Source organism: Pinus tabuliformis, chromosome 3_2 (assembly GCF_031772625.1).
Source record: "Pinus tabuliformis cultivar Carrire ecotype Pingquan chromosome 3_2, CPIR1, whole genome shotgun sequence".
In the NCBI taxonomy this organism is placed as follows: Eukaryota; Viridiplantae; Streptophyta; class Pinopsida; order Pinales; family Pinaceae; genus Pinus; species Pinus tabuliformis.
In genome coordinates, this window is record NC_142302.1 from 821,107,415 (window position 1) to 821,132,400 (window position 24,986).

Sequence of the window (24,986 nt, forward strand, 5' to 3'; positions counted from 1 at the left end):
CCATTGGCGGGATGCTTGTTTTAAACCATATAATGACTTCTTGAGCTTGAAAACCAATTGCTCACCATCACTAGAGGGGAATCAATGAAGATGTGTTATTAATGAAGAAGTGTTATCAATCATTAATGAAGAAGTGTTAATAACCATCATCTTTTAGTGCCAGTGTGAACATGCATTGAATCATATGTGACATTGTTTTGTAAATTAATGCAGTAAAGACCATTAGACAAAATACCATTCCAAACATAATCAGATTTATAGAATAGACTGAAAGATTTTTCTAAAAAGTTTAAGGAATATCCAAAAGGTACAAGCCTTGAAACTGAGATCAAGTCTCTAGAAAAACTTGAAACATAAAGGTCTTTTCTAACTCCAAAACAAAGCCACTACTTAAAGTTAAACAACATGTTCCTATAGCTTCCACATGCGAGCCCATCTTGTTTCCTGATAAGATGCTTTGCTCACTTCCCATTGGCTTCCTTAGGTTCTGCAAACCCTTTGTCTGCAAACCATTTCTGAAATTTGGCGCATTCCTTCTTCATGTGTCCCTTCTTCTTACAGAAAAAACACTTGGAAACCTTCTTGATATCGGCTTGGGGAGGTACTTTACCTTTCCCTTTCCGATTGGCTTGAGATTTGCCCTTTCCATGCATTGCCAGCATTGCACTCTCTCCCAGTTCCATCACCAGTCTTTCTTCCTCTTGAACACACATGGTCATGAGTTCATTAATTGACCATTTATCCTTATGTGTGTTGTATGAGATTTTGAAAGGTCCATATTGGTGCGGAAGGGTGTTCAGGATGTAGTGCACTAGGAAAGACTCCGATATTTCAACCTCGAGTTTCTTCAATTGAGCCACAGTGTCCCTCATCTGCATGATGTGCTCGCGCACACCTTTCACACTGGTGAGCCTTAGGGATGAGAACTTCATGATTAGGGTGCTTTCTAGTGCCTTGTCTGAAGAGACGACTTGTTCATCAATGGCCTTCAACAAGTCTCGGACCTTATCATGCTGATCAACAGAACCTCGAATACCAGCTGAAATTTTGGTCTTAATGAACATCATGCTCAGCCGATTGGATCGCTCCCATCGTTCATAAAGCGTGATGTCCGTTGCAGTGCTGGTATTAGTGAGTGCAGATGGTTCATCTTTCCTGATAGCATAATCTATGTCCATCCACCCTAGATGAAGGAGAATCCTCTCCTTCCAAATCTTGTAGTTATCTCCCTTAAGTTCGGGAATGTCACAACGAATTTCAGAGAAATTTGCAAGTTGTACTACTGCATCAAAATAAAGAATCACATGCTTATGTTAAAATTGAGGCTTAATAAACTTTCATGTTTTACCAATGTAAATCATGCTAAAAAGAATTGAATCAAATGACATAAAAATTGTTTGTGGGATAAATTTTTAATTCAAACAGATTCAATAAAACTTTATGATAAAACTTATTAATTCATAACTCCTGTGGGTAGGTTATGAAATTTTATCCTAATTAATTACATAAATATAATAAAGATTCCTGTGGGATAAAATTCATTATATTCAATGTAAATCATGCTAAAAAGGAATTGAATCAAATGACCTAAAAATTGCCTGTGGGCTAAATTTTTAATTCAAATAGATTCAATAAAACTTTATGATAAAACTTATTAATTCATAACTCCTGTGGGTAGGTTATGAAATTTTATCCTAATTAATTACATAAATATAATAAGGATTCCCGTGGGATAAAATTCATTATATTCAGTGTAATTAATTACAATTTAATTTCTAAATAATCTTTATGTGATCTTATCAAAATATATAATTTTATTTAATTAAAGATGTTGTGGCTATTCTCTAATTAATTAAAATTATATGGATCACTAGACATTATTTTGCTGCATAAACAAAACTTAACCAGAGAGAAAAATAATGTTTACTGAAAGGAGTAAGTCAAAATGACATTTTAATAAACTCCATATAATTGTAATAATTTTCCAGCAAAATCAAAATTAAGGTTAAAGCAGTCAGCATTACCGAAAATGACTACAAATTGATTGTTCAATTTATAAACTTAACCCGGAGATTGACTGAAGCAGCGTTGATCTACTTTGCACTTGCATAGCAAATGCAGTTCGAAGGCTAGCTGGCTTGACTTCAGGCTCCGTCCTTAAGCTTATAAAACAACAAAAATTGACCAGCAAACAAGCTATTTTGGTCACAAGATAAAATTAAAAACAAATTTACATTCCTTAGTCTAACTGTCCCATAATTTATTTAAGACTAATTCTTAAATTAATTACAAAATGGGCTCTAAACAATTTGCAAACAAAACTGCAAATTTGAAATATTCAAAACAAAAGACTAAACCATTTCAAATATTGAAATATTGAAATATTTAAGAATGCATAAACTATAGTATTTGACTGGCCCATAATTTTAAAATTAAACAATAATAATGTCACAAACAAAATAATCTTATATCAATACTATACTATGGCGGATTAATATTCAGCTCCGCCATTATTGGATAATAAGCATAAAACTGTATAAAGCGTTTTCGACCATTATGAAGCATTTAGGGTCAGACGCCATGGGTGAAACATAATTTTCCACCATTACGAAGAATGTGGAGAAGAGGTAGGTTAACACAGTTGTGGGGCAGATTCATTTAAGGCCAACAAACTATCGATAATTCACATTCCTGCGGTTCACAGAAACTGAATCGCAGGGTTGCTGACACTGCAATACACTGAAATTCGCTAACCACCATTTCTAACCACTGAGATTCGGTCTACTCAGTACTAAAGTATTATGTCCATAACCCGGCCACTAAAATTTTCCTCCGCTTAAAAGTCTAAGAGGTGATCAACATATTAAATTACTGAATGTCATAATTGCCAGGTTGTCTCGAGAATGATGATCAAATTTTGAGGCATATAGCCTACTCAGACCGTTACTAACCCTCCGAGCTTCTCAAAGGGATGGAAAAAGTAATTTCAAATCGGCTAGCATAGAACTACATTCAAATTTTGTGATCTTTGTAATTCTATCATATTTTAAAAATCTTTCAGAATCTACAATCCCATATTTACATAAAAAGAATTGAATTGCAATGTAAAATAAGAAAAGGGATCTGTATTCCCTTACAACCCAACATCTACAATGTAAAATAAGCAAAGAGATCTGTATTCCCTTACTACCGAACATCTTACACATTAATAGATAATGTATATATATATATATATATATATATATATATATATTTTTTTATTTTTTAATAATACTTAGGATATACGTCCATCCTCTTTAAAATTAGAAACAAGAATTCGTACTTTTTATTTTCTGTCCTTGAGTACGATCTAAGTGGGTTTATTCGGTGCTCCCATAAACGTCAATTTCATATATACAGTTTTTGTTACAACATCCTACCGTTTCAAATGACAAACACTTTCATTTTTCCCACACGCTTCTAAAACATTCGCTTAAGCAGTAATACTTTTCCATCAATACTTTTCGAAATTTTGACGTTGAAGTAGGAAACTGAGTAGCTATATCTATATTTTACACAGTGAATCAATAGTTTCTTAATTTGAAATCGGCTAGCATAAGAACTAAAACTGTAAAATGTTTGACTTCAGTACATTTTATATCTAAACCAAAAAAAAAGGATTTAATTTAGAAAACCGTCAAAAACTTGAATCAGAATATATCATAGCTAAAAGCATAAGATGCTTGGATTTAGTAAGCAATAAAGGGCTTGAATTCAGAATACGTTAAAGCTAAAACAGTAAAATCCTCGAATTCAGAAACCCTTATCCAACGCCCACGATTTTCCATGGCTGCCCTTTTGCAACAGTGGGTCCAACATAATAACTAAAATATAATCAAACGTGCATTTCACAGCAGGATTAATATTAGTTTGAAAAGTAAAGTACCTGACTATCAGCAGCGTGGTTGGGCTGACGTCAATCCTTGCAAATTAATCACATGAAAAATCTAGAGAACACTTCTAATATAACGAGAGCATATGTTATAATTAAACGTATGTTTGTTTTCTTGTAATGCAGGGTCGCCATTGGTTGAGGGACGTTCAGATGCACAGAAAGACAAAGGGCAGCGAGAGCACACCAAGGCAGAGGTAAAACACGGCTCTGATACCATATGTTAGAATTCTACAAATTTCATATCAACGATTCTTCATGCGGAATAAACTCAAAGAATTATTTTATCTTAATGCCCAGGGATATGAGTTACCTCCAGCCATTGGTGATGTTTTGATGGAGACCACAATCCACAAGCTTCTTCTTCAGCACTCCAGCTTCAATCCAAGCAAAAAGAAAAGGACAGAAGAATTTTGAAGGCACTTCCAAGCTCTGCTATCTCAGCTAGATGGTGTAAAACTGAAGGGGGTTGAGATAGGAGCTTGGGGACCAAACATATGAACATATAGCTAAGCTTCCATCAAGCTTCTAATAGCTATGTGTTAGATGTCCACAAATCAAGGCAGAGAACTTGAATCAAAGTGATGGACCACTATAGAAGCTCCTAATAATGAATTTAGTAATTGCAGTTTCTTTCCTTAACTTAAGGAAACTACTGCAGTTGGTTTCCATAAGTTAAGGAAAGACTGCAACTCCATAATTGTAGGCAACAATTTGCACAAAATTAATGGAGCTAACAACTGGTGTTTATCATTTTTACAATCCATTTACTTACTGTCTCCGTTGAATCGAAATTTTAACGGAGGCATACCTAAGAGGCCTAAACCGAGATGTTCGAGCTTCAGTTCCCTCTCATTATTACAATTCAGTGAATCCTCATAGCATCCAGGGCATCTTTAACCATTTAATTTCGCCTATTTATTCTTGAACTTCATGTGAAATAATATCTGAGATGACCAGTCATATACGTGTGCACATACTTGTTGCGAAGAAATGATGCTCATGGATGCAAACCTTGTTTAAGTTTTGTCGTATTTGTTATCTAGTGTATGGATGGTTACTGTGCTATGAGATATATTGCAGGAAAGGAATGGACATATGTATGGAAATTTTGTTATAATAGTGATGTATTGCTTAGATGCAAACATTGAGTTTATACAAATGTAGCTCATGTTAAACTATGATTCAACAGATTTGTAAATGGTTTGATTATGATGGATTATATATCATTATTGTTAAATATGGTTTGGTTTTTATATTTTATTTACATTATTTTTATTTTATATGACAAATTATTTTAATCACATTTTTTTTTCATTTTTTTTATAAAATATAATGTCTCTACACATTAAAGTTTAACTTGCACAATCATATGAATAAAGCGGTTGATATATATTGATAGGCATTTATAATGTGGCTCATTGGTGTATGAAATGTAAAAATGATGTCGATTGTGTATATCAACCACTTTATTGATGTGGTTGCCTAGTTGATGTCAAGAATACATGACACAAATTGGTAGACCATGCTTGACTATGGTTAGCATTGTTTAAGTATGATTAAAAATTATTGTCAAGCATTCACTATGGCAGATAATGGTTAACCATGGTTTCCAAGGGTTGTTGATGATTAACCATGGTAGGAGACAGTTGACAAGGTTGATCATGGTTGACCTTCATTGACAATGTTGAGCATCATTGAGGATGGTTGGCCATGCTTAATCAATGTTGGCCTCAATTGACCATTAATGCAAAAACGTATGTAAGCTACATTAATGTTGAGCATTATTACAGTAATGTTTGTCAAGCATGTCTAAGCATGGTTGATATTACATTAGTCTTAATATTACATTATTGTTTACATTTATGTTACATTAATGGTTGAAGAGGGTTGACAAGGCTGACTATGATAACAACGTATTTATGTTACATTTCTGAACAAGGTTGACCATGGTTAAACTTTGTGACCATGTTTGACCATAGTTAAGCATGCTTGGCCATGTTTGAACATGGTTGACTACTGTTAAATATGGTTAAATTATGGTTGACCATGAAGATGGTAGTTTGAGAGAGAAGCCCTTTCTAGGAAGTAAGATACTCAATAGGAAGCGACTTAGGTTGCACAAGAAAAAGATTAAACGTGGTCAAGAAGTAGCCAAGATAGCTCAAGGGCTTTAGCTTAAGAAGAAAGAGGAAGTTAGGATATAGATGGAAGAGGAACCAAGAAGAAAATAGGATGAATAAAGGAGAAGATGGGAAAAGGAAGAAAATAATAGAGAAGAAGTTGAAGCTAAGGCTAAAGAGGGGGCTCTCAGATCCCAATAGGAAAAGCAAGAGTAAGATACCTAACATTGTACAAACTCAATGGATGTTGAACTAGTTCAACTAGTAGCATCGATAATTAGTGGAGGCCATTTTCTAGTAAAGTGATGGACATCACGCAAACAAGGAAAAGAAAGGTGATTAACCTGGGAAAATTCAAGTATGATACTACTATGAACATGATAGTAGCACATGGAAAAGACATTCTCACCTCCTCATTTTCCTCTGGTGTTAGTCACCATTCAAAGGTACATTGTACTAGACACCTAGAAAGATCCATTAACATGTCTTTAGTAGGCACAACCTTCTCTCATGCCACGAAAGGAACTTGAAATATTTCCTTGAACAATTAATGCTAAAGGATGAATGCGTAATAGAATTCGAACAATCTTTAAGGTTACTAAGAACTAAAAGCAAAACCTTTAAACAATAGGGTACTAAGATGGAGGTTTATCGAACATGCACTACTGAAGTGCATGAGTCCTATAAATAAATGTTTAAATAATTTTATCGTGGTAAGAGAAAGTTGAAAAATATCCACTAAGCTATTGGTGCTTAGGGAATTAGCCAAAGAAAGACTTATCCAACTCAAAAGGGTATTGAATGTGGTCAATCAACTAAAGCAATGACCCGAAGACCGCCTCGGGGCCCCACAAGAAGTTCTTAGAATCAATAAATAAGAATTGATTTATGACAAAATTTTAATTAATAGGGTCTTAAATATTGAAGAAAATATCGAGGTTGATACCTTATTATCGACAAAACTACTACTTAACTAAAATATTAAGCATGATAAAAAGGTTTCTATCTATTGGAACCTAGGAAGAAGCAAGAGGAGATGAAGAAGTTGATAAAGAATTATACGAGAGGTTGAATGTTAGAGAATTATCTTTAATGTCTTCAGTAACAAGCTTGCCGAGGACACCCTCAAGTAACACATTGTATAACTTTATAAGGACAAAAATCTTCTTAATTTCTTCATGGTCTCATTGAAGATGTACATACCATCTCCTGGTGAACATATGAGTACCATGTCACCATGGAAATGATGTTACCTAGAGCATAATGAATATGATATGATTATATTACCAAATATGGGTAAATTATGTTCATAAAGTCCCGAGGGTCCCAATTCAAGTTCCAATTATCTCGTAATATCTGTCAATTTCACCTTTTAGGAGTTAATTTGTAAATTATATTTATTGATTACATATTAGTAGAATGAGAATATCAAAATTGTAACTACCCTTGAGAAACCAAAAAGTCCCAAGAGGAAATTATCGATGTAACTTATAAGGCCTTCAAAATCCTGCTGAAAAGGACTTTTGAACTTTTCAAAAATATTACAAATTTTAAAAGATAGGATATTGGAGCCTAGTATTTTTGGACCTATTGGAAAATAATATTGAGAATACTGAGAATGCCATTGTAATAATTTAGAGTTGGCACCTATTATGATTTTTTTCAAACCAATCTAATATAGATTCACTTATGTATGCACTTTGTGAGATTAATTACTACTAGAAAATTGACTCTTATGTCAACTAGATAGTATTTTCTCAAATTGCCATTATTTCCTTGTCATTACCAAATTCAATGAGTATTAATTAGAACAAAAAATGATTATACTTTACTTGCTCTATTTAGCTAGGCATTTAATGACAGAGAATCAACTAATTGTTTCCTTGATTTAGCAGTTGTTATGTTTAAGCACTCATTTTTGTGTGTCCTCATTTTCCTTTCATTATATTGTTAGCTTAAAGTATTTTCAATTTTTGTAACTAGATAGTTGTCAGGTTAATCATATATTTTCAACTATCATTTTACTCATTATCCCATAAAACCAACAAATAATCATGTTTTACAGGGCAAAATATGTATGGGTCTCTAATTCCAAATTATATGAGGTCTAATTGGGACCTCATAGTGGGGAGAACACCCTGTCATTTTCATTGGATAATTTATCCCTATTAACAGGAGATTCACATTGCAACTGACATTGATGACTTATGCTTCTAGCCTCACAAATCTCCCTTGTGTTGGTCATTAGTCACAATATGGACCTCCTTGTTGTTTATTTAGAAAAAAATATTAGAATAAAAGAAGATGAAGGTTCTAACATATACGTTAGATTAGAGAGGAAATTGGGAGATCATTAAGACCCATAAAAGGACTCAAGGAAAGGACTTGAGAAAGAGTACTCGAGTCCAAATGCTCTCAATTATACATTGTAGATGTTGTCCTCTCAAATGATTCTAGGTTAATTTCTCATGCTAGAGCATCTAAAATGTTTTGTTTGTTTTTTAAGTTTTTTGATGACTAATGTTATGAACAGTATGAAAACAGGTGCTTAAACCTTAACAGTTGTCAAATAAAATGAAAGGGTTGTTTATTTGTCTAAGATAGTTAATTGATTTTAAATGAGTCAATAACAGAGTCTTAAGGAAATACAACTTACTAAATATTCAAACATAATATTTAATTGATTGTAAGATGGAAAACAATTAAACAATGTTTGCCTGGTCAAAAAAATATATTTAATATAATGCATATGGGTGTGACAATTTATTAATACAATGGAGTTTATAATAATATAAAGCTTTATAAACTAATCTCTAATTATTGTTTATAACTTCATAGGGGATTTAAGATGGGTTGATACTCAGTTTGATCTTACCTAGATTTATGCATAAAGACTTAAATATATGAAGAAAAACATAATGAAATGAACACATAAGAAAAACTTACTAGGAGACAAACAATTTGAGGCAAATACTGAATCCTTTCATTAATTTGGGGAAAATATCCAGCTCAATTACAATTCTGCTTTGAAATGTCATCCAAGGGTTCAACCCTTAATAACTCGAAGGAAGAGTTATTTATACAAAATGAAATATCTTCTAGAGACATTTTTAAAAAAAATACAAAAATAGTACAAAATTATAGGAATTCTAAAACTGTTGAGTGTTGGCACTATCTTTAAGGAATCTGTTGGCGATCTGGTCCCCAAAAAGTGTTTCCTAGTTGTCTATCAATTGGTGATGAAAGTTACTCGATAATTTCACATAGGTGATCCCACCTATCTTCACTTGGTATAGAAAGATTAACCAACTTCCTGTAAACTTCATCAACCTCGGTATACTTTTCAAAAGTAGGCTTATTAACAAAAATATGTTTGATTTCATGCTTAATTATTAAACCAAAATCAAAATCTTCTAATATTTCCTTCCTTGTAAGGTGACCCTTTGTACTTGCAAATCTACCTTTATCGGTTGCAATTGAATAAAGCTTTCGACAATATTCCTCCAAACTGATCAACCTGTCATCTTGTGCCACTAATATTGGTAGTCCTCTCTCATTGAGTAAGTTGAACTTGAAATGAAACCTTTGGACAATAGTTTTCAAGGCTTGGCACTTGGTCTCCAACTGAGTCATCAGATTCTTTTTGTACAAAACCTTCTTAGTCTCCAAAATAGTTTTAGTCCTATCCACAATCTGTATCTACTCCAACTCAGCTCTGGTTTTTAAATTTAGAACTTTAACCATGTATGTTTCTTCACTTGGTTTATCCTTAATAAGTTCTCTAACTTCTTCAATAGTTGTCTGGCACTTATCTATCAGCTCTTCCTGTTAAAAAATAATCTATATGGAGGGCCAAACTTCAATTATAGCGTGATTGATATCTACCCAAATACTTTCCTTGGCTTGGGCCAAGGTCTGAGCCATTAATGACTCATTTTCCAACTCTTCTATCCTTCTAGCCAATTAATGGGTCTTTTGCATCTCTTCAACATAAAGAGTGTCATTTTTAATCTTCTGCATCTCCAGATTCTTAAATTTCTTATGAAGCATTTCATTCCCTTGTCTATAATGAGATAGCTTCTGTATGACTTTCTTTAAATATCATGTTGTTGATGTAGACTCTACTATTGTTGATTTCGATTCCCCTATTGTCCTTGACACTGTGATAGGTATAGTTGTAATTGGAGCTATGGCTAGTTGAGGAGATTCCTCTTTTTCTTTAAGAAATTTCTCAATTTTCGCTTCCATTGTCTTTATATGTACATTTTTCTCAATGATCAACTTGAGCATTTATCCTTTGTGTTTCTCACTTTCTCTTATCTCCTTGGTTTGGGGATCCTCTGTAGAAGGTAGCTTAAGCTGCTTCAATACATGTTGATCTGGTATTACAAATAAATGATCCTACTTGTGACTTGATTTTGAATTGAGATTTGCTCTTCCCTGAAATGAAATGAAGTTCATCCATATTAATCACTTGCCTAATATTCCAGAGAGAAAAATCTCATTGGAACATATTTGGGCAATTTGTATGGAGCTATTTCACATCCATACACTCTAATCTCTATATAATTCTTGTAAAGATACTAGTCCCCTATCTTGACTTGGTCACTCAGGTGCAAGATCCTTTTGATTTCTGGACTGAATCTCGGCTCGGTCTGGTTGTTGAGAATTTGTGCAATTGGATGAATAAAATAGTTAATAAACTCTGAAAACATGAACTCAGTTGAGTTCCTCTTGATCAATGAAGTCCACTGTGTGACTGCTTGAATCACTTGCTGATCATCCTACTTGTGTAAATTTATAGGCAACCTGTCTCCTCGTTGAAAAAGAATCATATGCACTAGCACAGAGGAATATTTAAATACTCCTTCAGTAGTAATTTTCATCAATTGTTCATGCATACTTTTAGCAAAAAATTGACTGTAATTATACATGAAAGCAGGTTTGTTTTCTTTGGAGAAGATGGATAGATAACCTATGATAGATTCATCTACCCATTGATCTGTTTGGTAACCTAACAAGTAAGAAATTAAGGAAATGATGTGTTTATCTCTCTCAGGGAACATGGATGTTGGATATGGTGGGTTCTTTTTAGGAAGTTCAACATCTTCTAGAAGGAAGATCTCAAAGATTTGAGCTCTTTGGGGGAAAGTGAGCTTATGGTATAGATCCATTAAAACAGCAGTGGAGAAAAATATCAGGGAATTATTTTCAGGGATAAGAAGCATCTTATTGATAGTTTCAGGGGTGATGGATATCAAAATGTCTCCATTCTGAGCTACCACAGTTCTCTGTAGGGGATTGTACTTAGCTTGACACCACATGACTAAGTCAGGAAAAGGATGGGTCTGAGGAAACATGTACATGGGAAATAAAGATTCCCATAAGTTGATTTCATCTTCAGAGTCCTGGTAAGTCTTCTTTAACCAATGGTGCAATTCGAACATGTCGAATTCGCACTCTGTGTCTGTAATTTTGAAGAACTGGTTAGCCAAGGGAATGTGATCAAGGTCTAGGGCATCAGAGGCTTTGGGATTTTCCTGTGATGAAGTTTGACTAGCAGAGGGCTGATATTTTCTTTTAGGATCCATTATTTGCAAAATTAGGAAAAGGAAATAACAGAAGGTAGGGATGAAAATACCTAACAGAAAAGGTTTCATTATGATGGTAATTTTCAGCGATGTTGCAGAGTGGAAACAAGGAATAGTGAAATTTAGGAAACCAATGAATAAAAGATAAAGCGGGAAAAATCGTGTATCAGGGATGAAGGGATTATTTATAATAGAGAATGGATTATTGTTAAGGGAAACCATTACTAAACGAGAGGATTTTCATTTGTGGCAAACGGGAGAATATAACAACTGGAAGAAACATATAGTGGAAAATCTGTAATAGATATGGACACGTGGAGTGAAATGGTTGGGGAATGGAAGGCGTGGGAAAGGGAATGACATTGGCGGGATGACGTATGCACGGAGTGGATAAGCGGATTTCGGAGGAGGGGATTAGTGGTAAGTGGTAATGAGCGGGGGGGGGGGTGGTTAGTGGTACGTGGTAATGAGGGTGGGGGTGCGAAGTGACTCGAGGAGTTTCCACTTTGTAAGGGGCCCGCGTGAATGAAAATCGCTTTTCAGACCCCCCCCCCCCCCTTCCGTTATCACACAACAGTGGAAGGGGGTGCGAAATGGCTTTCCTGCCATTGATCTGGGTGGGGAAGTGGATCACCATCCAAAAGAGGCTGGTACTTAGTGCTTCGTGACAAAGTGGGTTTGTTGTTATGACTTTAGCTTATAACATAATAAAGTTTTTAATATGTACAAAAATTAATCACCCTTAAGAGGTAATTAAGTACTAATCAATCCAACCTTAAACTAATATATCTCTTGGCCAAATTTTGAGAATGTTAGACCAAATTTATTCTATTCTATCCTATCTAATAATGTTCTACCAAGATTAAACAATTTGGTGAACTTATTCACTAATCTAAAACATAAATTTAAATGATTTGATCATGATTAAATAATATGATTCAAATCAAACAAAATGTTGTGGCATTTAAACAAGTTGCACACAAAACCTTAATTTATTACAATGTAATTTATTTCTTTGAAGTGGCATTTAAACAGACTCACTTATTCAAATTTTGATTTTCTTTTGATGGGGCTTCATTTCATCTTTTTTTTTTTTTGCTATTTTTTCATACCCTATTTTATAGATTAAAACTAACTTATCAAAGATAAAGGATGTTAGAACATTGCCTCCAACTTGGGACTTCTTCCTCCTGTAGGTTGCAGAGAACTTGTAGATCCATGTGCCTTCTCCTCAGGCTAATGGGGTCTCTATTGAAACAAATACACACTGCATGTAAAATAAACTCTCCAGTGATATACAATGATGAATGAATGGTGAACTTCTCAATATTAAATGTAGTGCTTCAAGTATTTTCCATTGACAGGCAATGAGGAATATTGTCCCTCCAAATTCTACTGGATGAAAGTGTTATTACCCTTAACCTCAGCAATGCTAAAAGGTCTGAACCAGAGGTTATCAAACTTTTCATGTTTTCCTTTGTAACTTTAACCAAAATCTTGTTTGAGGACTTTGTTAGTCTATTTCCCTGTGGATAGTATGGAGTAGAATGATGCAACAAGATTTGGTATTTATGACAGAATTCAATCATCTTGACACTTTTGAATGTTGTTGCATTGTCTGTCACTATTTTTTGGGGGCATCCAATTCTAGACAATATGTATTCTCCAATAAATTTGATAACTACAATATCAGTTGCATTTCTGACTGGAATGGCCTCTACCCATTTGGTAAAGTAATATGTGGTAGTCAATATCCATATGTGATCACTACTTGATGGAGTATGAATTTCACCAGTGAAATCCATTCCCATTGAAGGAAAGGTGATTGGACTAGTACTGGAACTAATGGAAGTGTTGTTAATCTTTGCTTTCCGGCAAACATATGACATTGAATACAACTTCTAACCTTACATAATAGGCCAATAAAATCATGCTCTTAAAATCTTGTGTGTTATATCCCTCCAAGCATAGTACCCTCCACAAATGCCTACATGAAATTGACCAATGATCCCTTTTGTCTCATTTTTTGTTAAGCAAAGTAAAAGGATGTTAAGAGGATCCTTCCAATGCAGATTTTCATTAACAATACAATATTTTATGGCCTTCAACTTCGGTGTTTTACATTGATTCTTTGTGAATTCAGATGGACACTCAAAATCTCTAAGAAAATTCACAATATCAGTCTACCAATCAGATAATAAAAAATTCTCATCAATATGAATCAAATTGATTGGTCTAATGAAGAAGGTTCCTGTGGATTCTTCTCAGTTGGGATTTTAAAAGGTTCTTGTGGATTCTCTTGTGTTGGGGTTGCAGAAGGTTTTTGTGGATTCTCTTGCATTGGGGTTGCAGAAGGTTCTTGTGGATTCTTCTGTGTTGGGGTTGCAAAAGGTTCTTGTGGGTTCTTCAAAGTTGGGATTTCAAAAACAAAATTTATTCCCAAGATCTTACAATTTGACTCAACAAGGAGCTTGGCGAGGCCTTGACCCTTTACCAATTTGGTAGTCTTGATAATGAGATCATACCGAAAATCTTAGTTATCCATCTTCCTCTTCTTCCATCAGTATCAGGCTAAGTTAATACAGCTTTAACAACACTATTGGGTACATAGGAAATAATAGAAGAGTGAAGGAGATAGACTCTAAAAGCTTTCAATTTTTGAACTAAAGAATAGGCCTATTTTTCAATATTGTCATATTTCAGCTCAGCATCTCGCATGACTTTACTGAAAAAGGCAATAGTTTGGTCATATCCATATTTATTATTTTGCAAAAGAACAACAACTAAGGTAGTTTGGGAGGAAAAAGAAAAGATACTAAATGGTTCACAACAATTTGGGCTGGCTAAAATGGGAGCTTTTGCAATAGCCTTTTTAATTTTATCAAATGCATACCTTGCAGGAATAGTCCATTTAACTTCATGATTATTTCTCAGCATATCAGTGATATCCTTAATTATTTATGAATAATTAGGAATAAACCTTCTTAAAAAAAATATTTTCTCAAGGAAAGCTTGAATTTCCTTCTTATTCCTTGGTAGTGAAAGTTCTTGTATAACTGAAACTATTTTAGGATTAATGACTACTCTTATAAACAATGTGGCCAAGCAATTTTCCTTCCTCGAGTGAAAACAAATAAATTTTGGGATTAAGAGAAATCCCAAACTTTCTCCACCTGTCAAAAACCTTTCTCAAATGCTTTAAATGTTTTTGGTCAGAATTGGAAAAAACAGTCAAATCATCAAGATTAAAAAAAAAGAAAAAAAAAAAAAAAAATGTTTTTCTTACCCATAAATGCTAAGTCCATGGCTCTTTGAAAAGTGGCTGCAACGTTAGTTAACCCAAAAGACATCCAGGCATACATGAATGTACCCCAAGGAGTTATGAATGTTGTCTTTTCTCTATCCTCTAGACTAACCATGATCTGATTATATCCAGAAAAACCATCTAACATAGAAATTCTATTAGCTCCTGAAACTTTCTGAAGTAATTGATCCATCTTGAGTAATGGATAATTATCTTTCAAATATGATTTATTCAAATTCCTAAAATCCACACATATTCTAATTTCACTATTCTTCTTTCTCATTGGAACTATATTAGCTACCCAATCACAATATATCAATGGAACTATAATTTTAGCATCAAGTATCTTTTTGAGTTCTTTTTCAATAACAAGAAGGAGGACAAGATTAATTCTCCTTAATTTTTGCTTAAAAGGTTTAGCCTCTAGTTTTAATGGGATTTTATGTTCAATGAGAGATGTATCATATGTCTTTAGTTCATTAGAAGACCAAGAATAAACATCTTTGTAGGCTTTAAGGGGGGATAAATACTTTCCTTTCGCTTCCATTGACAGGGATGCAAAAATTTTAACATTTCTGGTTCCTTCAGAACTTCCAATGTTACAAATTTCAATATTTTCCTCAGGTGAATTTGATAATGGATTTTTGGGAACATCATTATGATCAAAGAGCTTCTCAAGAGGGACTAACCCTTTTGGAATAAAATTGTTAGATAATTGAATAATGTTATGATCAACAATTTTTTAGTCAAATTGTGGTGTTTGATTTTCTTTGTAAACTCAGTGATTATCATGTTGTTCTTCCTCAACTTGCAAGGTTGAAAACTCATCAATTACTTGCCAAAATGATTTTAACTACTCGTCATCATCAAATATTTTCCAATGTTTAAGATATATATGGTCTATACTTAACTTGAATTTGATATTGGACAAGCATTTGATCAAGAACTTTAAAAGAACTAGTAGAAACAACCAAGGAATTTGCATGAATGTTTTGATTTCTAGGAATAGTAGTGATGTTGAATGCTGAAAAGAATATTTCTATTGAATCCCAAATTTCATGCCTATAATATCTAAGTCTAGGGTCCTTAGTTTGGAAAAGATTCCTTACTTGTTTGACAATAAGTTCTGAATCACTGAATACACTTAGCTTCTGCACCTTAAGACTTCTTCCTAATTCCAAACCTAACAAAAAAAGCTTCATGCTCTGCTACATTATTAGTTACATCGAATTCAAGCTTATAGGATTGGGTAATATTTTCTTTGTATGGTGAAATTAATAAAATTCCAGTTCCTGCTCCTTCCTTTGAGTAAGAACCATCAAAGTAAAATTTCCAAATATTAGCGTTGATGGTTTTAGGCTTGTGAACAATGTTTTCAATAGTATGCTGAGTATTTTCTGAATTATTTGATGAAAATTCAAAACATCCAAAGTCTTGATCTACTGCATGAATTAGATGATTTCTAGCTTGATCAAATTTACAAACAGTATTCATGAATCTTTCTTCTCTGTATAATCTAAGATGCTCACCCCCATATACAGGAATGGTAGCATAAGACGTGTCCATTTCAAGGCTTCCTCCTAATTTGGCACAACAAGATCTTGATAACAACATGCCAAATTTGGGAGGGATATGAGTGACTACAATGTCCAAAACCACACTCTTAACATGGATCTGAGCTAAAGTAACCACCAGATCTTTTATAAGTCCAAGACAAGGTAATTTCTTGGAGTCAAAAGTGTAAAGATCATGATAAGTTCTAGTGACCTCTAATTGCAATTGGTCCATGATTACCTTTGTAATCATATTATGGGAAGCTCCGGAATCTAACATGTAGTCATATAATAAGAAATCACAAATTTTTAGAGTCACATAAAAAGGTGGTACATTTTCATCAATCATGTTTGAGCTAAGACTAAAGACTATTGAAGGTTTTTCATCTTGTAGGCTTATTACACCCCCTTCAGCATCAATGCTGGATGACTGGATCCATTTAGAAACTTGGTTTTTACCCCAAAATTCTTTGAAAGTTTAGATAAAGGAATGGGTATTTAACTCTTTCCAGTTCCCTTTCAACATTGAATGTGGTTAAAACAATTTTTTCAATTAGAGTTGTTTCAGCTGTTTGATTCAATGTTTGAATGGTTGTTGTTTGGGTTTTAGTAGATTTTATTTGAGGTTCATTTACAATGGGTTTTTTGGAGTTCTACCAAGCCCTGACCTAGGTCTTAGATCATATTTCCTATTCAATTCTGCAATTAAAAACTCAGAAAAGGCCTGATATTTTGAAATTTGAGAGTCTTCTTGATCTTGAGAAAACTGATTTAAAGGGTGAGAAACAATAGCATTTTGTAAAGATGAATGATCCAAATTATTTATCTTCAGAAATCAAAGGGCCAATGTCTTCAGGTTTCCTGTCATCAATCATCAATGGGGGTTGGATCTCTTGATCAATATTTGGTCTTTGCGAAATTTGAGTTTGGGGGGCCCTTCTAAATTGAGTTTGAGGTCTAGCAACAGTTTGTTTTATTGTTCTAGGTTGCATTTCTATTTTTGAGATTCCATTTGAAAGGTTTCTAAGTAATGATGTGATCTCATCTATCTTTTGATCATCATTTTTAGTTTTTGAGGAAGAACCTTCTTCCTTAATCTTCATTTTCTTTTCATCTTTTTCAAACTTAGCTTTAAGTTTAGTTGATGTTGACCTATTAGCCTCAACTTTTATAGCATTTGTTTTCATGTATTATATAGTATGGGATGTCCTTTCCCTAATAATGACTTCACATTCATCATCAAATGCTTTAGAAAATCGAACTTTTGTTGTTGCAACTGGTGGTTTACAGTCAGGTGGCATCTTATGATAAAGTTTATTGAATCTTTTTATGAAATCTGCCACTGGTTCACCATGGTTCCTTTTCAGTTCTTCAAATTCTGTAAGATAGTAAACTGGATCCCTCTTAACACCCCATTGATTCTTAAATATAGTATTTATTTCATTGCAAGAATGAATTGAATCGGATCTCAGTTGCCTAAACCAAATCCTAACGTTTTCCTCTAGAGATTGAACAAATAATCTCATAAATACATCTTCATGTTCCATGTTCATATTATCAGCAAAATCCAAAAAAGCAGCTAAATGATCTTTAGCAGACAAACCAACTTCTCCATTAAACCTTGGTAGGTGTTTTAAATACCAATCAGTACATTATTGAGCCAGTTAGGAAGATGTAAGGCAACATAACTAGCTTGAATAATACGTTGAAAGGCAACCATATTTGAAGATGAAGATGAATCAATAGAAGAAGTGGGAGATGATGTAGTAGAGGATGAGGAGGAAGATGGTGAAGCTGTAGGTGAAGATGGAGTTGTAATGGTAGGAGGAGGAGGAGGGGAAAGTGGAGGATTTGTAAAAGCTTTTAAAGGTGTTTTAATAACTAGCTTCTGAACCTCTGCTTCAACTTCTTCTTTATTTTCAAACAAAGGGTTGAATATACAGAAAAAGTTTCCTCGGGTTGAGCATAAGTAGATGGAAATGTATAATGAGTGGGGGAGATAAAATCAGTAAGTTTTAGCTGCAGTAAATGTACATCTAATTCTTCTTCTGACCTAGGTGAATCTGAAAATATCTAAGGGATTTTATATGATTCCAAGGATTGGACTAAGAGAGTTGACTGCAGATCAACTCCTTTAGATAATAGTTCTAAAACCCTAGGTGTTAGATCATCCAAGTCTAATTGGGATGGAATAAACCTAAAGGGATCAGAAGTTGAAATATCTTCAGGTTGTAGTGGTACAGAAGAAGAAGCAGAAGCTTCAAGTCTCCTTCTAAAAGAGGCTTCTCTTACCAGTCTCTCTAGATCAGATAAAGGAGAAATAATTTGAGAATCAGAATGAGATCTGGTATGTTTTGAAGGAGCCAACTTGGTCTTGTGGAGTCACCAAGTGAAATATTTTAACCTACAATTCCTTTATTCACCTTAAAGGAAAAGTCTTAATCATTGTCCCAGGGAAAATACTTCAATTTTCTCTCCCTGGCAATGGCACCAGTCTGATGTTGTCCTCTGAGATGATTCTAGGTTAATTAATCATGCCAGAGCATCTAAAATGTTTTGTTTATTTTTTAAGCTTATGAATGACCAATGTTATGAATAGTTTGAAAATAGGTTCTTAAACCTTAACAGTTGCCAAATAAAATGAAAGGGTTGTCTATTTGTATAAGATAGTTAATTGATTTTAAATGAGTGAATAACAAAGTCTTAAGGAATTACAACTTATTAAATATTCAAACGGAATATTTAATTGATTTTAAGATGGAAAGTATGGAAACAATGTTTTCTTGATCAACAAAATATATTTAATCTAATGCAGATGGGTGTGACAATTTATTGATATAGAGGAGTTTATAATAACATACAGTTTTATAAACTAATCTCTAATTATTTTTTATAACTTCACAGGGGATTTAAGATGGGTTGATACTCAGTTTGATCTTACCCAGATTTCTGCAAAAATACTTAAATATATGATGAAAAACCCAATGAAATGAACACATAAGAAAAACTTACTATGAGACAAACTATTTAAGAAAAACTCAAAATCATTTCATTAATTTGGGGCAAATCTCCATCTCGATTACAATTCTTCTTTGAAAGCTCATCCAAGGGTTCAACCCTTAATAACTCGAAGGAAGAGTTATTTATACAAAATGAAAGATCTTCTAGAGACATTTTTAAACAAAATACAAAAATAGTACAAAATTATAGGAATTCTAAAATTGTTGAGTGCTGGCACTATCTTTAAGGAATATTTTGGTGATCTGGTCCCCAAAAAGTGTTGCCTAGTTGTCTATCAGTTGGTGATGAAAGTTACTCGATAATTTCACATAGGTGATCCCACCTATCTTCACTTGGTATATAAATATTAACCAACTTCCTGTAAACTTCATCAACCTCGGTGTAATTTTCAAAAGTATACTTATTAACAAAAATATGTTTGATTTCATGCTTAATTATTAAATCAAAATCCAAAGCTTCTAATATTTCCTTCCTTGTAAGGTGACCCTTTGTACCTGCAAATCTAGCTTTATCAGTTGCAATTGAATAAAGCTTTTGACAATATTCCTCCAAACTGATCAACTTGTCATTTGGTGCCACTAATCCTGGTAGTCCTCTCTGGTTGAGTAAGTTGAACTTGAAATGAAACCTTTAGACAACAATTTTCAAGGCTTGGCACTTGGTCTCCAACTGAGTCATGAGATTCTTTTTTCTACAAAACCTTCTTAATCTCCAAAATAGTTTCAGTCTTGTCCACAATCTGTATCTGCTCCAACTCGGCTCTGGTTTTTGAATTTAGAACTTTAATCATGTTTGTGGCTTCACTTGGTTTATCCTTAATAAGTTCTCTAACTTCTTAAATAGTTGTCTGGCACCTATCTATCAGCTCTTCATGTTTAAAAATAATTTGTATGGAGGGCCAAACTTCAATTATAGCCTGACTGATATCTACCCAAATACTTTCCTTGGTTTGGTCCAAGGTCTGAGCCATTAATGACTCATTTTCCAACTCTTCTATCCTTTTGGTCAATCTATGGGTCTTTTGCATCTATTAAACATAAAGAGTGTCATTTTAATCTTCTACGTCTCCAGATTCTTAAATTTCTTATGAAGTTGTTGACAGTGCTAGACCCACCAACATGTCAAGGGATATCCCCAGTAAGAAGTCCCAACCAGACCTCAGACCGTTTGGTCTAGGAGTCCCAGGAGTGGGTCATGCAGTATCGCCTTGACCGCGGTTGTGCGCGAAAGCAGGTAAGATTTCCTTGTTGGTAGCAAGGGTGTGACACATGCAGCAAGTCAAGGAAGGTGCATGAACGGTTCTAACACATGGAGGGTGGTGTGAGTGTGCCCCTTGGAAACTTGTGAAAGCACGGAATTAAGAAGGGAACACACGAGCAAATATGCATCACAAACTGGAGGGCAAGTAAGCTAGCAATCCAAACTGATGGTTAAACCAGAAAAACATTTCAGTAAGATTCACACATACATATACAGAAAGTAGCCATACATGCATGCGTAAGAAAATAGATACATATATCATTTAGAGTAAACAAGATAGCTTAAATACAATACGACATATGCATGAAACGTGTTGGATCTGTTATATTAAGAAGTGAAAGCTCCAGTCATACAATACAACCATGACCAACCACTAGTCCCAATAGCAGAACGTTACAGTCACTGCCGTCTGCTCCTCCAAAAAGATGTACTAGCTCTACACTGTCGAGAGGCCAAGGCCCGTTACAATACTATCCAAGCTTTCTCTAAGATACTCCTATCAGAAGCTTGGCTGACCAAAAGCCTCTACAATGAGTTATGAGGTTCTATTTATAGCAAAGGGTAGGGTGCCCCTTGACATTCCCCTTTGTGACTCTTTTCCTACCCTCATGACTCTTCACCTACTACATGACTGTTATGTCCAACTATTGACACTTGGACTTTCACTTTACATTATGTTACATTACAATGCACATGTACCCATGTGGGATGACATAGGCTTGAGCAAGCCATGTAAGACATCACTAATACTTAGACATAGGTGGGACGACCAACTCTTTGACATCCTCATGGTGGTTGACCATGGCAAACTGATGCCAAGCTTGGTTGTCCATGATGGTGTTCGTGCGCTAAATGGTGACATCCTCCTGAAAGCGAACACTTGCCTCCATTGAATCTGGGTACACTGATATGGCCCCTTTTTCCAACTCGTTTGAGAGCATGCACATCATTGTCTTGAGTGTGCCTGGACTAGTAACATACTGATGCATAATGTTTGTGCTAATCTCCAAGTGTGTGTTCGTGACCATGCACATCAACTTGTCGAAGTACATGTTAAGCTCTAGTCAGACTTACTTCTTATCTTCTCCTCAGTGAGTGTTCCAAATGGGTGGGATCGCATGCATGCACACAATGAAATTCATGTGGCTGAATTCCCTTGCATGCAATCAACAACACTTCTCACCTTGTTTGCTCCGTGCCAGCTGTTGGGATGGATCTATCACTTGTATGGGCGCAGTTTCATTTGTCTGTGCATGTTGCACCCTCTGTTGTACCTGTTCTTGCTGCAACTCATTCTCTCATCTGTGCAACTCCTGTTCTTCCTTGACTTGCCACTTCAACACATGCAACTCCTTCTCTGTTTCTGTCTCTACCTTCGTGCCATCTTCTTTTCACACTGTCACCTCATATCTTCAATCACCAAAGTTTCTTTCGTCACGAGTGGATCTACTTTGAACTCACAACTTTGCTCCGCCTCTGTGTTGTCAACCACCTTCCTCTTGCATTCGTCGCATGTGGGTGTGTTGTGGATGGTGCTGCTCATTGTGATGTTGCTTCCATATCATCTTGATGTCCTTGTCTATGAAGAAATTGATGTCTTCATAGGTAGGAAAGCTCATAGACACTTGCTTGGCTGCAACCCCCGTTCTGTTCTCAACGGTGTCTTTAAGTCTGCTCTCCTGGAAGCCATTGTACCTATGTTGATGGGAGGCAGATGACTCCTGTGATCCCTAGAGAAATAGAAACACCCATGGCAAGAAATTTGTCAAATGAAAACCAAAACAAACTGGAGGATTGACATGCAACATACTTGTGTGACTGTCAGTGAAGCTTCTGCAATTTCTGCCGAGAGGTCGGGAGACTGACTGCCAAAACTGCACAAGGCACAATTCAGGCTATTAGGAGGCTAAATGATTGTTGGAACTACCCAATGCAGAGTCCAACCTAGCCTGCTGAGGACTGAAACTGCGCAATGTGCAATTTTAGATAGTAGTGACATGCAACCAGAAAACTGCTTTGCGTAGTTTCTGGGGCCAGCACGACACTACCTCCAAGAATTTCACAATGCAAGCCTAGAGGTTAGTGTTGGGCCAGAATTGTGAAATTTCTGGAGGGAAGGCATAATCTTTGCTTTCAGATATGCACAGTGCAAGCCAGGCAGGACAAGGTCCGGGCGAAGGCAGCCCGGACCCGCCGATAGGCGACTGAAAACATGAGAAGTCTGAATGCATGGTGATACTAAGTGTAAACAAGAGTGAATGATAATGCATGCAAGAGTATGTGCAGGATTCAAAAAATGGGAAAACATGCATGTGTGTGAAGCGAGTTGTCGCAACAAAAAACGTCGGTGCAAAATAGTGTCATGCATGTGACAGCAGTGAGATGTAAACGAAAACTGAAATGATGCTTCTACAAGCTAACATACATTGAAACGATAGCAAGCGCTCATTAAAATCAAGAAGAAAACACTCACACAAGCCGAAACACAAAAAGCGATAGAAACACAACACAAGACATGCAAAGCGGGCTTACCCTGAAATAGTTGAGCTGAATGTGTCGATGAATCCTAGATGCGATGTGGGATGTTAGAGCTATAATGTCGATGTGAGGAATGAGCCCGATAGCATCCGGTTCATAAGTTTTGATAAAATCAAGGTTATGATGCGCATGCCACAAATCTAGGAAAAGCGACACTGTGCGGGAGGTTTATGAAATGATCCTTGCATGTAACCTCTAACTGCTAAAAGTAGCTGCTAAAAATAGATCCCTAAATCTAGGGATGCCTTTGCATGTTTCCTTGGGAAAAGTAGTCCATGCATGCAAATCATTTTTTCTCGGTCCCAGAGGGAATTAGTCAACCTGAAGGCACATGCATTGGTTTACGAGCCTGGGAGAGGGATTTGTATAGCTTCTAGGCTGAGAAGAGATGGTTTTCCTAGAGGGATTACACAATTTCTAGGAGGAACAAGTGACTGTCTCCCAGGATTGAGCAATTTCTGGGCTGAGTAACTGTCCTGGGTTAGATTGCACAATTTTCTCAAGGAAGTTTGTGTGATTGGATTGCACAATTTCTAAGCCCAGCAGGCTGCCTGACAGATTTCCACAATTTCTGCTAGCTATTGGGTTGGTTTTCCCAAAGGGATTGCATAATTTCTCGGAGTAGCAGGTGAGAGCTGCCCAGAATTGCAGTATTTTTGGGTTGAGCAGTTGCCTTGGGATGAATTGTGCAATTTTTGAGAGGAAGACTATCAGGAAGAATTGCACAATTATGGAGCCTAGCTGGGTGTCCAACTATGTTTACGCAATTTCTCGAGGGAAGGTTGGTTCCCCTAAAGAATTGTGTAATTCCCAGAGGGAGCTACTCAACCAGGGATTCACACTAAGTCTGGAAAGCAGCCTATGAAGGAGGTGGAACAAACTTGCATGCATAGGCTAACAAGACTCTATGAAACAACTGAAGCCTATGTGCTTGACGATGTAAGACATGTTGCTGAGGATGGTTGGTAGGGAGGCTCCAAAATGAAGCTAAGGGAAACTTTTGGAGGGTGCCTGTAGCCGGTACAACAAAAGCCTTTCATTCTCTTGTCTTTGGTGAGAGAGCTCTTGTATGACTTTGTTTAAATCTCATGCTCTTGATGTAGACTCTGTTGTTGCTGATGTTGATTCCCCGCTATCCTTGACATTGTAATAGGTATAGGTGTAATTGGAGCTATGGCTAGTTGAGAAGATTCCTCTTCTTCTTTAAGCAATTTCTCATTTTTCTCTTCCATTGTCTTTATCTGTACATGACCAGCTTAATAATTTCTTCTTTGTGCTACTCACTTTCTACTATCTCCTTGGTTTGAGGATCCTCTATAGAAGGTAGCTTAAGCTGCTTCAATACTTGCTGATATGGTATTACAAATAAATGATCCTACTTATGCCTTGATTTAGAACTAAGATTTTTGCTTCCCTTAAATGAAATAAAGTTCATCCATATTAATCATTTTCCTAATATATTCCAGAGAGAAAATTCTCATTGGAACATATTTGGGAAATTTGTATAAAGCTAGTTCAAATCCATACACTCTAATCTCCATATAATTTTGGTAAAGATACTAGTCTCCTATCTTGACTTGGTCACTCAGGTGCAGGATGCTTTTGATTTTTTGACAGATTCTCGGCTCAGTTTGGATGCTGAGAATCTGTGCAAATGGATGAGTA

The 24,986-nt window shown here is 35.3% G+C and overlaps 1 protein-coding gene across 4 annotated transcripts in view; it reads left to right on the forward strand.

Moving 5' to 3' along the window:
- LOC149183191 (PR5-like receptor kinase) overlaps nt 1-24,986 on the forward strand; it is a 138,614-nt gene that overhangs the window by 21,484 nt on the left and 92,144 nt on the right. The window contains exons 8-9 of one of the 4 annotated variants that reach the window (XM_089417085.1): nt 4,058-4,128; nt 4,232-4,920. The exons of 2 other annotated variants lie outside the window; for them this stretch is intronic. In XM_089417085.1, coding sequence (XP_089273211.1) covers nt 4,058-4,128; nt 4,232-4,268 — 108 coding nt within the window. In that variant the 3' untranslated portion in view covers nt 4,269-4,920. Of the gene's footprint in view, nt 1-4,057; nt 4,129-4,231; nt 4,921-24,986 lie in introns of those variants that run through there. One more of the 4 variants, XR_016257173.1, reaches the window with a different exon arrangement.